General features: G+C 42.3%; 1 protein-coding gene across 6 annotated transcripts in view; it reads right to left on the minus strand.

Annotated features, from left to right (window-relative positions):
* Positions 1 to 2,762: 2,762 nt before the first annotated feature.
* The window catches only part of IMMT (inner membrane mitochondrial protein), a 50,014-nt gene continuing 40,280 nt past the window's right edge, over positions 2,763 to 12,496 (minus strand). For 3 of the 6 annotated variants that reach the window (XM_068564374.1, XM_068564373.1, XM_068564371.1), the window contains exons 11-15: positions 10,564 to 10,578; positions 9,014 to 9,237; positions 5,837 to 5,968; positions 4,725 to 4,854; positions 2,763 to 3,715 (exon numbers count right to left, since the gene is read on the minus strand). In XM_068564374.1, the coding sequence (XP_068420475.1) occupies positions 3,102 to 3,715; positions 4,725 to 4,854; positions 5,837 to 5,968; positions 9,014 to 9,237; positions 10,564 to 10,578 (1,115 nt within the window). In that variant the 3' untranslated portion in view covers positions 2,763 to 3,101. The remainder of the gene's footprint in view (positions 3,716 to 4,724; positions 4,855 to 5,836; positions 5,969 to 9,013; positions 9,238 to 10,563; positions 10,579 to 12,496) is intronic. The other 3 variants (XM_068564377.1, XM_068564376.1, XM_068564372.1) reach the window with 1 other exon arrangement.

The following is a 12,496-nucleotide window of genomic DNA, read 5'->3' on the forward strand; positions in this document are numbered from 1 at the left end:
AAGTTGTCTAGCTGACCTGCACAGCTGTGGACTTTATAGAAGATTTTAGAAGGAACACTGGAGATCAAACCCAAGTTTACAGAGCTCAGCAAGACTTTACTCTTGAAAACTCAGAAAGTCCAAGAGAAGTGAAGGTCACGATAGAATTCATCCCCAGGAAAACCTAAGCTTTGCCGATACCAGCGCCATCTGTTCCCACGACAGCAGCGCCTTTGCTGGCTTGTGCCCCACAGTCCCTGCAGAGCCCCTTCCTCTTTCTTCCTGAGACCCCAGGGCAGTGTCCATACAGCTAACCCGGACCAAGCAGTGAAACCGTGTCACCACCCCATGTGGAAAAGGGTGGCGTGGCCAGGCAAAGCCCCTCCTCCTCCTCAACGCTCCCTCTGCTTTCTCAGACCCCCCAGCCCCAGAATGCATCCACAGGGAGGAAACCAGGGGAGCTGAGCCGAGCCCTGGTTCAGGTAAATGGTGCCCACTGGACCTGATGAGTGATTTGCCTGAAATGTAATCACTTTTTATTTCCCGTTTATGTTAAATTATCTGTTCTTCTGCACTGAGTTCAAATTACTTTAAAAGTTTAAATTACAACTAATTTGGGACTTGGAGACTGCTTTTATGCAGAACCTGTTAAGAAAGCAAAGGGTTTAAGTCAATACTCAGGAATACAGAAGTACCGTGCCTTAAAAAAAAGAGACTGCCTAAGTTTACATTTTCCTTCTTTATTGATTTAGAAACTTTAAACATTAAGGCAAAAATCAGAGTTTTAATGATTCCACCTCCTTGAAGGTAGAACTGAGAACGCACGTAAAGGCTCTTTAGGCCCAAGTAAAGGCCGTTTCCACCTAAGGGGTTGCTGAGTGATAGCTCAGGAAGATGTGAATCTTACTGGGCATCAGGAAGAAAAATCAAGGTCTGGACAAGCAGAGTCCCCTTTCAACATCTTGTTTCTCAATATGCAATGAGGGTTGGGGAGGTTTGCTAAAGGAATACTAAGATTGAAAGCCAGTGGCTTTTGTTATTTTGATTTAGAGAGTGGAAATAAACCGCTCAGTATTGCTTGCTTCCTGTGAGCTCAGATAATCACATCTGAAGGAAGTTATTCCTGGGCTCCTAGATATTTCCTTCTAATCTGTAATGTTTTACACATTTCCTGAGTAAAATAAAAATTATGAACACTTCTAACATGACAAATAAGTTAGTCAGCTTTGCAAGTTAATGTATTCTACAATTTCATGCTATTCCAAAGGGAAGAAAGGATTAATTTAGAACAGCCTCATTATCTTCTAGGAAAAGCTTAATGGCCCACAGGTGCCGAGAGTACCTCTACCAGCAGAGATTAAGGACATCACACGAAGTGTGTGTTCCAGTCAGAGAAACTAGATGTATTGTGTTGAATTAAGAATCCACTTAGGAGGAACATAAGGACCGTTAATAATGCCAAACGAACCACTGGATCCCCAAATCAAAGGACAACATCAAGTGCCATGCAGACTTGAGTGTAACAATCAGGAGCTGGGATACACCTGCAGAAATATATAGACAACCCTCTTTTTTTTCATGATTTCCAGATACATTGCTCAGATAAAACTGCCTCTTCAATAATATGTTTATGAACACATAAACCTCAACAAAAAGGACTTACCTGGTGGCGCACTGGTTAGGAATCCACCTGCCAATGCAGGGGACATGGGTTCGAGCCCTGGTCCGGGAAGATCCCACATGCCGTGGAGCAACTAAGCCCATGCACCACAACTACTGAGCCTGCGCTCTAGAGCCCGCGAGCCACTACTGAAGGCCGTACACCTAGAGCCCGTGCTCCAAAACAAGAGAAGCCACTGCAATGAGAAGCCTGCACACTGCAACAAAGAGTAGCCCCCACTCGCCCCAACTAGAGAAAAGCCCGCGCGCAGCAACGAAGACCCAATGCAGCCAAAAATAAAATAAGATAAATTTATAAAAAAAAAAAAACCAACAAAAAATCATGATTTTGAAAAAATATGTTGACAGTAATTTCATGAAGTAAAAAATGAAAGGTAAAAAACACTGGTTAATGTTTATCCAATATGGCAACTGTTCTAATCTTCAGAGAAGTGAACTATGTAAGTAAGTTCTCTGGGTTTTACAGCAATCCAGTTCAAATATACCACAAAATTATTGAATCCCTTTAAGATTCCAGGCTCACCACCCCCACTTCAATGGAGAGATTCACAGTCAACATACCAGAAAAGAGCAAGGTCAACTACCAGTGTTCCAGCACTGGGAGCCATGAACTTTTCTGAGGGCTGTGGAATTAATTTGTGGGTAGGGAAGACACCAACATTTTTCTAATGCCACAGACCAGAACACAGTACATCACAAGTAGAAAGGAGAAGCAATGGTTCCAGAAACTGTTTCATGTATACATTCACATAAGGGTGCGTGCAGGTGTGTTGGGTCCCAGTATAAAATATAATTTTTCCCTGTGGTAGCAATCGAAGTTTGGGATACACACTATCTCTAGTGCCTTTGAATCACTGGAATGATATATCTCCAATTATAAATATATTGGCATTTTGGCTTATATTTACATCACTCTTGAGGTTGACCAGCAGCAGTCAGTTCACCAGGACCTTCAAAGCCAAGAACAGGCCTAGGGCTTCTGAAACCCAGTTCACAGCCTGGAAACTCTGAGCGCCCAGGAGTTGCTACTTCTAATACTTCTGCTAATCAAGGAAATTTTCCATATACACAACAAACTAGAAATGATACTTTTTGAAAAGGGATAAGCTACTCAGTTTTCAATTTTTGTTTTATTCAGTTTGCTCCAAGGGCAAAACCAATAGTAACAGTGATGGCAAACATTATTTTGGTTGGCTCACAAGCCTGATCAGTAAAACCTGAAAAACAGAAAATGTTACACAAGTTGCAAATAAAGTGCTCCTGGAGTTGACTGACATGACAGCTAGAAGGAATAATATAAGTGCAACAGGTGTTAACATTTAGAACAGTACCTGTAACCTGCTCATTTCTAGGCAATTCTGAGACCCTGTTGCAAACCCTTCATGTATTACTGCCGATTTCCTTTGACATGAAATGTGACTTTACCAGGCTCTTCCTGGACCTTACTCTTGCTGCACTTGAGTGGTTCCTATTCCTACAGCACTGGCGTATGCTGTCAGGATCTCCACTATCTGCTTAGTTTCTAGGGTCATTCGGGCTTCCTTCAGCCAGTCCTGTGCCACTCGTCTGGACTCCCCTTTCAGCTGATTGACAAACTTTGCTGCCAGCTCCAGGTCTCCATGCTCAATGCAAAAGGAGGCATATGATAGTAACTTAAATGTGTTTGTGTCCTCGGGGCAGAGCTCTGCTGGTGGCTTCAGCTGCTGAGGTGGGAACAGCAGTAGGGACTGTATGTAGGAGAGGAAGTACTGGTATAAGCTATTCCTGGTCTCATCGATCATGGCTACCCTGTGGGCCAGTTTTTGGATGGCATAGAAACGGACTCTAAGGGTCTCTTCACTGTACACCCCACGGGTCAGGGACTCTGGAGGGAGGGCTGCGCTTAGAGCCTGGGCGAATTCACTATCGGAACAGTTGACTCTGATGGCCTCCACTGCGCTACCCAGGGGAACAGTGGGCAGGTCTGCAGATGCCGTCTTCATGCGGTACTTTAATGCCTCCACCGAGAGCCAGAGCTGGTGGGCTTTTCTGGCCTCCTCTTCAGCAACTGCGTGACCTATTAAAAAAAAAAAAAAAAAGGCAAAGACAGACTTTTTTCTCCACCTGACTATGTCCTCATACACACAGAGAACTGGTGCACCTTCCACAGAAGTAGAAGACGGGGCTGGAGAGAGCCTCTTCCAAGCCCATCCCACCACTTATTTATGGTGCGTTCTTTCCTAGCTGGCCTCTTCACACGAGGCAACAAGGCACGACATAATCTGCTGAACACTTGTTTTTACTGTAGCCGTGGAGAAAGCTGGGAGGGTGGATGTGCACAGACGAGTCCCCCTTCTTTCTTCCTGTGACATCTAGGAGAATGCAGGGTATCTAATTCAGATACATTTATCTTTAGAAATGTTTGAGAAAGAAATGTGATATTTAAATTAAGCCAAGACTTACATTAAGGCCATCAGAAACTTTCTACAAAGGAACGGAAGACTACTGGATCTTGAAATTTCATGAGTACTTAGCTTATTGCTATGCTTACCTGACAAAAAAGATTCCATCACATCCCACAGAAACCCATTTTATTAATAGCACCCTCACTGTCAGGGCATTTCCCTTCCAGTGTGGCACATGGAGGCCTCAGCATAACTACCATCCACTTGGTGGGTGGAACCAGCAAATCACCACCTCCAGGTAACCCTCCAACAGCAGAGCCTGGAGGGCGAACATGCAGCACACTGACCTTTTTCTCCACTCAGGGCACGTGAGACACAACCAAAGTGTGTTGGGTAAACCGCCTTGTAAATGGTGATCTCATGCCAGTCACATAAGGAGTAAAACTTCAAGTTACTTAGGTTTAATTTTTAGATCCTTTAAAATTTCTTCTCACAACTCTCTATACTACAAACTTATTAAATCTGGGGCTAATTTTCTAAGAAATGAATAAAATTTATTAGAGGGACTTCGCCATCTTTATCCCCTAATGTCAATGCACGTATACCATTATCCTCATAGCAAGAATTTACCCTGAGAAGTAGGGCTGAATGAAATTAGCTGTAAGAGGCCCGTGTGCTTACTCTGAACAGCCTGCTCGATGCCCCTCAGTCTGGCATAGGCAGTGTTTATATCCAGAGTATAGTTGTCAACTTGCTCTTGACTGAGGCGACGAAACTGTAATTCTTGTTCAGCGAGTTTCTCAGACAGGTCCTGAAATGGTAAACAGTGCACAGAGAAAAGTGATGCTACCTCAGTGCATGTCACTTATCGGGCCACTAAGTCTTCCAGTAACTGCTGCCTCCAAAAGTAAAGAGGGCCTTTAACATCTCAAAACAGGTGTCATGAAACTCCTACATTATGGGTAAGGTTTCAAAAATTTCCTAAAGCTTATATGTGATGGTTCATCTTCTACAAATTTACTGGTGGAACCTAATATTAGAGGAAGAAGACCAGGAGGGGAAGAAAGAAGTCTATTAAAATGAGAAAATGACAACTTTAGAAAATAAAGTAACTCTGTGGCCACCCAGACATTAAATTGTATTCAATATCTTCCACTTTAAGAGTTCACTTTTCTCAAAATACTCATCAAAGAGAATTCAAAGTAATATACCTTTTCATACTGGCATAAATTTCTATTTTCTGGAAGATTTCCTTACTTGGAAAACCTCATTCCCTTCTTGTGAGACAGAATAATAAGTTAAAATATTATAAATGACTTGCTGAGTAGAAACTAATTATGATTAAAGGTATCCTGATGGTTTGCTGTGGTTTCCAAACTTAACCTCTCCGGGATGTTTCCTCAAATATAAAAATCTCAGAACTACCACATAATCCACAAGAGTTTGTGGAGATAAAGCAGGCGATACATGTGTCAAGTATTATTACCTGCGTTCCTGAAACCCCCTGTACCAACCCTCCTTAAAGCTTTGAAGGCTCCAAATGACTAGGACATAAATACAAAACACATCTGATCAGTAACACATAGGTACACCTTTATGTAAAAAGGAGCAGCTGTGAAATATACAAAAGTCCCCCTCCAGCAAGGACAGGCACCATTAGAAATCTTTCCCCGTTCTTCCACACTCTCAGACTGAACGACATGGAGCACATTAGAAGGAACGCAGAGACTGTTTATAACGTAAAGGGGAAAAGGAGGTTGAAGGGGAGACGATGCTTTACGACAGGTCCTCACCTGCTCAAACTCGTATTTCAGTTCCTGTTCTTGGACCCTGAGGACATCTCGTAAGTGATCGGTGTGGGCAGCAGCCTGCCGGCGAAGCTGGGTTCTCATTTCGTTCTCCATGGCATCTCTGACTTCCTCCACCTGTGAAGCCAAGTACAGTAATGAGGAATTCTCAATTCTCCACGCACGCTTTTAGCAAGAGAGAAGACCAGTAACCACGATGATGGCAGCTTCCACGTCCAGAACCCCTTACGATGAGCCGTGCGTGGGAACACATTCTTATTTCGAGTTCTCGTATGAGTCAGAAAGCTGAATGTTGGAAGGTGACTCAAACGAGGTCACATGGCTGTGGCGAAATCAGATTTCAAACAGGGGTCTCTCTAACCCCCAGACTTGAGTTTCTTCCATATCACCAGGCTGCCTCCTGTACAAAGCAAACACTCATTTCCTGCATCACATACTCCCCTGAGAATCAAGAAATCCGAGACCACAGAACTAACTACAAAGACTTGGGATCAAACACAGCTTCACCGCAACCATCTGTGTGACCTTAGGGAAATTATTCATCTTCTAAGTCTCCATTTTCTTGTCTGTGAATAATAAGGCCTACCACGCAGAACTGTTAAGAAAAGTAACAAGTATCTGACAGTTACTGAACACAGTTTCTGTCAACAAAGAAAGCTCCTCTGAAACTGCTTATTTTAATATGAATTTAGATTCAACACAGGCCAAATCAAGCCAAAACTATGAAAAGCCTATAATGTCTGGCCTAACAATTAGCCGTGTGTCATATTACAAATTATTTAATACTAACTACCTGGAAATCATAACTTCCTTTTTCTCAGAAACAATATAGTTAATAAATGAATCCATTCAGTCAGTGCATAAATATTTATGAAGTGCCAGCCCTGTGCCAGGCAGTGCCTACTATAAGCTTGGATGCCGTGGTGCTCAAGGCAGACAAACTTCTCGCTCTTTTGCAGTATACATTTCAAGAGAGGAATCAGTGATAGGCAAAATGGACATCTCAGACTGTGGTACTTGTTTTTAAGAAAATAAATAGGGCAATATGAGAGAAAGTAATACAGAGACTCTACTTTAGATTGAAGGGAACAGGACAGGGCTACTCCAGGGCAAAAGATGTAGTCAAGGCGCCAAAACGACAACAAAAAAACCCAAGGTACCTGGTACATTAGGGAAATAAGGGAAGTAAGGGAAGCCTGGCTCACAGCAAACAGGAATGAGATCAAGGGGCTTCTTTGGTATAAGTTAAGAATTTGGATTTTATATTAAATACAGTCGGCAGTCAGTGGAGAATTTTCAGCAGCATAGTGTCTGATGAGAATACATTTTATAAGGACCACTTGCCTGTGTAAATAGACATAGAAAGATGGGTATGCAAACAGGGACCCTGTTAAGATGATACTCTGAACTAAGGTGGTGGTGACTGAAAGAGAAAAGTGGAGCGTTTAGGGATTTATTCTGAATGCAGAGCTGGTAGACTCTGTCAATGGTCTGGATGCAAAAACTGATGGAGGAACAACTGAGCATGATTTCTAGCTTGATCAACTGAGTGGATGGAGGTTTATTTAGAGAGAAACAGCTGAGGGGCTGGGAGACAGTCTGGAGAGAATCAAGAAATTTGTTTTGAACATGTTGAGTTTGAAATGACTACTGAAAATCCAGCTGAAGACATCAAGTCAGCTGCTGGACAGCCCTTGAAGCCAAGGCAGAGGTCAGAGCCAGCAGTATAAGTGTCAGTAATAGACAGTATTTAAACTTCAAGGCCACAGGACTAGCGAAGAGCACCTGGAGGCAGCTTAGATGGATAAAAGGTTTCAGAACAATGCCAGTGCACGCCGGTATTTGAGAGGCTGAGCAAAGGAAGCCAAAGAGCGTCAGCAAGGCGGGGGAAAGGCCAGCAAGTGTGGGGTCTGGCAGCCTAGGGAAGAAAGAGATTCAGGGAGGAGGAAGTGGACTTCCCTGGTGGTGCAGTGGTTAGGAATCCGCCTGCCGGTGCAGGGGACATGGGTTCAATCCCTGGTCCGGGAAGATCCCACATGCCGCGGAGAACTAAACCCGTGCGCCACAACTACTGAGCCCGTGTGCCTAGAGCCCATGCTCCACAACAAGAGAAGCCGCCACAATGAGAAGCCGGCGCACCACAACGAAGACCCAAAGCAACCAAAAATAAATAAATTAATTAATTTTTTTAAAAAAGGAGGAGGGGGGCTTCCCTGGTGGCGCAGTGGTTAAGAATCTGCCTGCCAATGCAGGGGACACGGGTTCGAGCCCTGGTCTGGGAAGATCCCACATGCCACGGAGCAACTAAGCCCGTGAGCCACAACTACTGAGCCTGCGCGTCTGGAGCTTGTGCTCCACAACGGGAGAGGCCGCAACAGTAAGAGGCCCGCGCACCGCAATGAAGAGTGGCCCCTGCTCGCCGCAACTGGAGAAAGCCCTCACACAGAAACGAAGACCCAACACAGCCAAAAGTAAATAAATTAATTAATTAATTTAAAAAAAAAAAAAAAAAAGGAGGAGGAAATGGTCAACTGTGCAGCTGAGAAAACGAGAAGGTAGGATGAGTAGTCAGGTTCCCAAATCAGCCTGTAGACACCTATTTAATACATGATGTGCTCAGACAGAAGACTACAGCTACTTCATCCATGCTTCACCACTAACTACTTAGAAATGCTTGCAGAGAGGGGCGTCCCTGGTGGTCCAGCGGTTGGGGCTCAGCACTTCCACTGCAGGGGGCAAGGGTTCAATTCCTGGTCAGGGAACTAGATCCTGCAGGCCATGTGTTGCAGCCAAAAACACCCCAAATAAACAAAGAAACAAAAAAAACACTTGAGGAGAAAAATATACTCAGAATCCAATAGACTCTTTCAGCACTGCTTAAGGGGACAGAGGCTCCACTGGGAAAAGGAAAGCTAGATAATCCTGGATGCCAGCAGCTCGTTACTTTCTGACACTCCTGCATCAGCTCAACATAAAGGCTCTCTGCTAGACCAATCCTTCCCTAGAAGTTCTGACTAGAACAAGGGCCAAAGTTCCATTCAAGAGGGGGGTCGGCCTGAACTTACAGCTAGTATTTTAAAGTCAGTGACTGCTGGTATTACCTCTAGAAGCAAACAAGTTAGATTCACTTTAAACATTAGGCAGTTTTGCTCATTTCTTTACCTTTCTGTCCTGTTCAGCCTGTATCTCACTTCTATGATGTTCTAATGCTTTTGCCACTGCAGAGTCAAACGCCCGCTTTTCCTCCAGCTTCTGTTTCTCCAAGGCTAAGGCAATGTGCTGCTTCTCCGTGGCTTTCTGTTCGGCCAGCGCTTTGTTCAGCTGGTCGATGCGGCGATGCGCGTGAGCAATCAGGGAGTTTAGGTCGTCGGCGGACAGCCTGTCAGCTAAACAAAACCACGTGAAAATGTTAATGATTTCACCAAAATCATACACCTACAAGGTAACTTGCCTCAACTGATTGTAATTTAAACAGCTAGGAAGAAAAGCCAAGAGGAGCTGACATTTAAAAAGAGATGTAGAGGCTGCCGTGTAATCAGAAATTCACAGCTCATGGCCAGCAACTAAGCATTTTCAATCCCAAGCAAAATAATTCAGGGAGGCCTCCAAGTACAGAATCAGTTTTTTTCCAGGAACCCAAATTAGTAGTACTTCCAATCTGAACTGATTATAAATTGGCTTTGTAACTCACCATAATTTTGCCTCTAAGGACAAAGCTTACAAATACAAAGCTCACAAATGTACTCACTTCTCCATTTTCTGCTAAAACTTGAATCAAATCCAAATTCTCTCACTTTTCCCTAATAAGAGTTTTCTACTTTTTCTGACACAGATAATATTATCCAGGACAGCGACCTGCAGCCAGAGCTGTCCATCAGAATCACTTGCAGAGCTTTTAAAAATAATCATACCCAAAGAGTCTGATTCTGATGGGTTTTTTTTTTCTTTCCCCAATCTCACACTCCAGAAGTATTCTGATATATTACCACAGGTTAAGAATTATGGCTCTAACAGCAAAATAAAGAATATGGGAAATACTATGATAAACAACTCAATTCCACAGTACGTAGATTGAAAAGCAAAAAACGAAGTGAGGATGAGAGATTTATTGACCAAATTCACCATGTGTAGCTCCTTTGGATACTGATTTGAACAAAACAACTAAAAAAACTCATTCTATAAAGTGATTAGGGATATTTGAACACTTAAGAGATATCTTTGATGACATGAAGGAATTACTGTTGACTGGGACAATGGTATGGTGATCACATTTTTTAAAAAACATACTGAAAGTTTTTACAAGCTGAAGAATATAATGTTTGGGATCTGCTTCAACATAAGTTGGGGGAATAAATGAGACAAAACCAGCCATGTGTTGGTAACTGCTAAAGTTGGGTGATGGGTAAACAGGAGTTCATTATAGTTTTCTTACTTATTAATGTTTCAAATTTTACAAAATAAAAACTTAAAAATGTATATACATATATATCTATCACATCTACAGGTTTCCAATCACATAGTGAAAACATTTTTGTTCCTGAGAGCACACGGATGACAAAAATATACAAATCAGATTTATCACATGCAACATAATTCTACTTTAGATTAATTTAGATGGTTTAGTATAAGAACCATAGGCAAAACAAAAAGACTTGAGTCTTTTAAGACTCAAAACAGAAGCCTTTAAACATAAAATACACATAATTACTCACCTAGGTCAGAAATACCTACAAAGAAAAAGAATAAGTTTGAAAAAAAGTAAGTACATGTTTCAGTTATTAATCATTAAGTAGGAATATCCAAAAGAAAGCAAGAAGGAACCAGAAGCTAGTAGTAGAAAAAGCATACTTTAGTACTGGAAAGCAAAATTTTTTAAAGGATCAGAAAACATTACAAAAATCAAGGTAAATTCTAACATTTCAGAAAATAAGAGAGTCAATGATATTAAAGTAGTCTTGGTTTCCGGGGACTCATCTCTAACTACTTTTGTAAAGCAATCAACTTAGTTTTTACATGGAAACTACAATTCTCGTTTATCCCGTCTGCATTAGTTCGTAGACTATTTCACAAAGTCACAGTCCTGACTGTGTTCTCAATACCACGCCTCTCCTAACATTGCAAATACTTAAGAAATTAATTTTTCTTCTTTGGAAATGTGAAAACAGTGAACTCACATTAAATTTGTGCTTAATGTGTGCAAATTAAACTAAGAACTACGACTGCCTGACGTGGCGGTAAGGAAAAAAAAATAACATTCTGAAGAGTTTGGATGATGTACCCCACCACGATCACAAGTACCACTGCGTGAACACCTGACAGGAGGGGACCCGCAGACAGTCTCCTGCCCCTCGGAATAAGCTTCTTAACATCCTGGGTATGACCCTTGGATTCAACAAGTTCAAAGACAAGTATTTTTCATCCAAAATGGCTCTAAAAGTTCAACTACTTAATCTGGTATTCAACCAAAGACACAGGGATCTGTCCCAATGCTGCAGGAAAAACCCGCAAAAGATGGGCAAGGTTAGGAGATAATAGGTCAGTCTGAACATGGCACGTAAGTATGGCTCTATATACTAGCCTACTAGCAATAAAGGAAATGTCCCTCGGGAATACTGACAACCTACAAATTGCACCTCATCCTCTCATCCTGGCAACACCCATGTGCACACTTCCTCCTCCCACAGTGGTATCCACTATCTGAATATAGTGTTTATCATTCATTTTGTTATACTTCACATATGCATGCATTCTTAAACAATATATAGTTTCATTTTACATGTTCTTAAGCTTCATGTAAGCGGTATCCTATTTTACATATTCTTCTGCAACTTTTTGCTTCTCCTTAACATTTATGTTCAAGAGAAATGGTCTAGGTCATTCATTTGCACTGCCATACGTGTGGTATTTAACTGTCTCTGATTTTTCTGCTCTTACAAACAGTGCTGCTATAAACATTTTAATGAATCTTCCTGAGCACCTGTGTGAGTCTTCCTGAGCTCATACCTAGGAACTGAACTGTTGGATCAGGAGTATATACATCGTCAACTTCACTAGATACAAGTTATGGTTCAACAAACCAATTGCTGGGAATTCCCTGGCAGTCCAGTGGTTAGGACTCGGCGTTTTCACTGACAGGGGCCTGGATTCGATCCCTGGTTGGGGAGCTAAGATCCCACAAGACACACCGGTGTAGCCAAAAACAAAACAAAACAATTGGTGAATGATCACTTCTAAGTCTCTTTCCTATTCCTCATTTTCAGTGCCCTTGGCATACACACTGGGTGACCCATATCACTTCACCCTCAGATTACTCCAGCAGCTATAAATAGCTTCCTTACCCTGAGGCATCCCTCCCTACATCAAACTCACCCTCAAGCTCATAAAAATGAATTTTCCTACTTATTATAATCACATCATTCCTCTTCTCAAAAGCTCAAAAGGGGGTCCTGTGCTGCCAACACGAATCAATCAGCCAGAGAACAGTGAGGCTAGTAGGTAAGAATGAGATCCTGGCCCTAGCCCCAAACGTGGACAAACTACTTAAGCCCTCTGTGTCTCAGTTTTCTCATCTATAAAACGGGCATAATAATAAAACTTACCTCAAAGGACTGTTATGAACTTTAAAAAAGTTACTACATGTGAAGC

Source organism: Eschrichtius robustus, chromosome 15, assembly GCF_028021215.1.
Source record: "Eschrichtius robustus isolate mEscRob2 chromosome 15, mEscRob2.pri, whole genome shotgun sequence".
NCBI lineage: Eukaryota > Metazoa > Chordata > Mammalia > Artiodactyla > Eschrichtiidae > Eschrichtius > Eschrichtius robustus.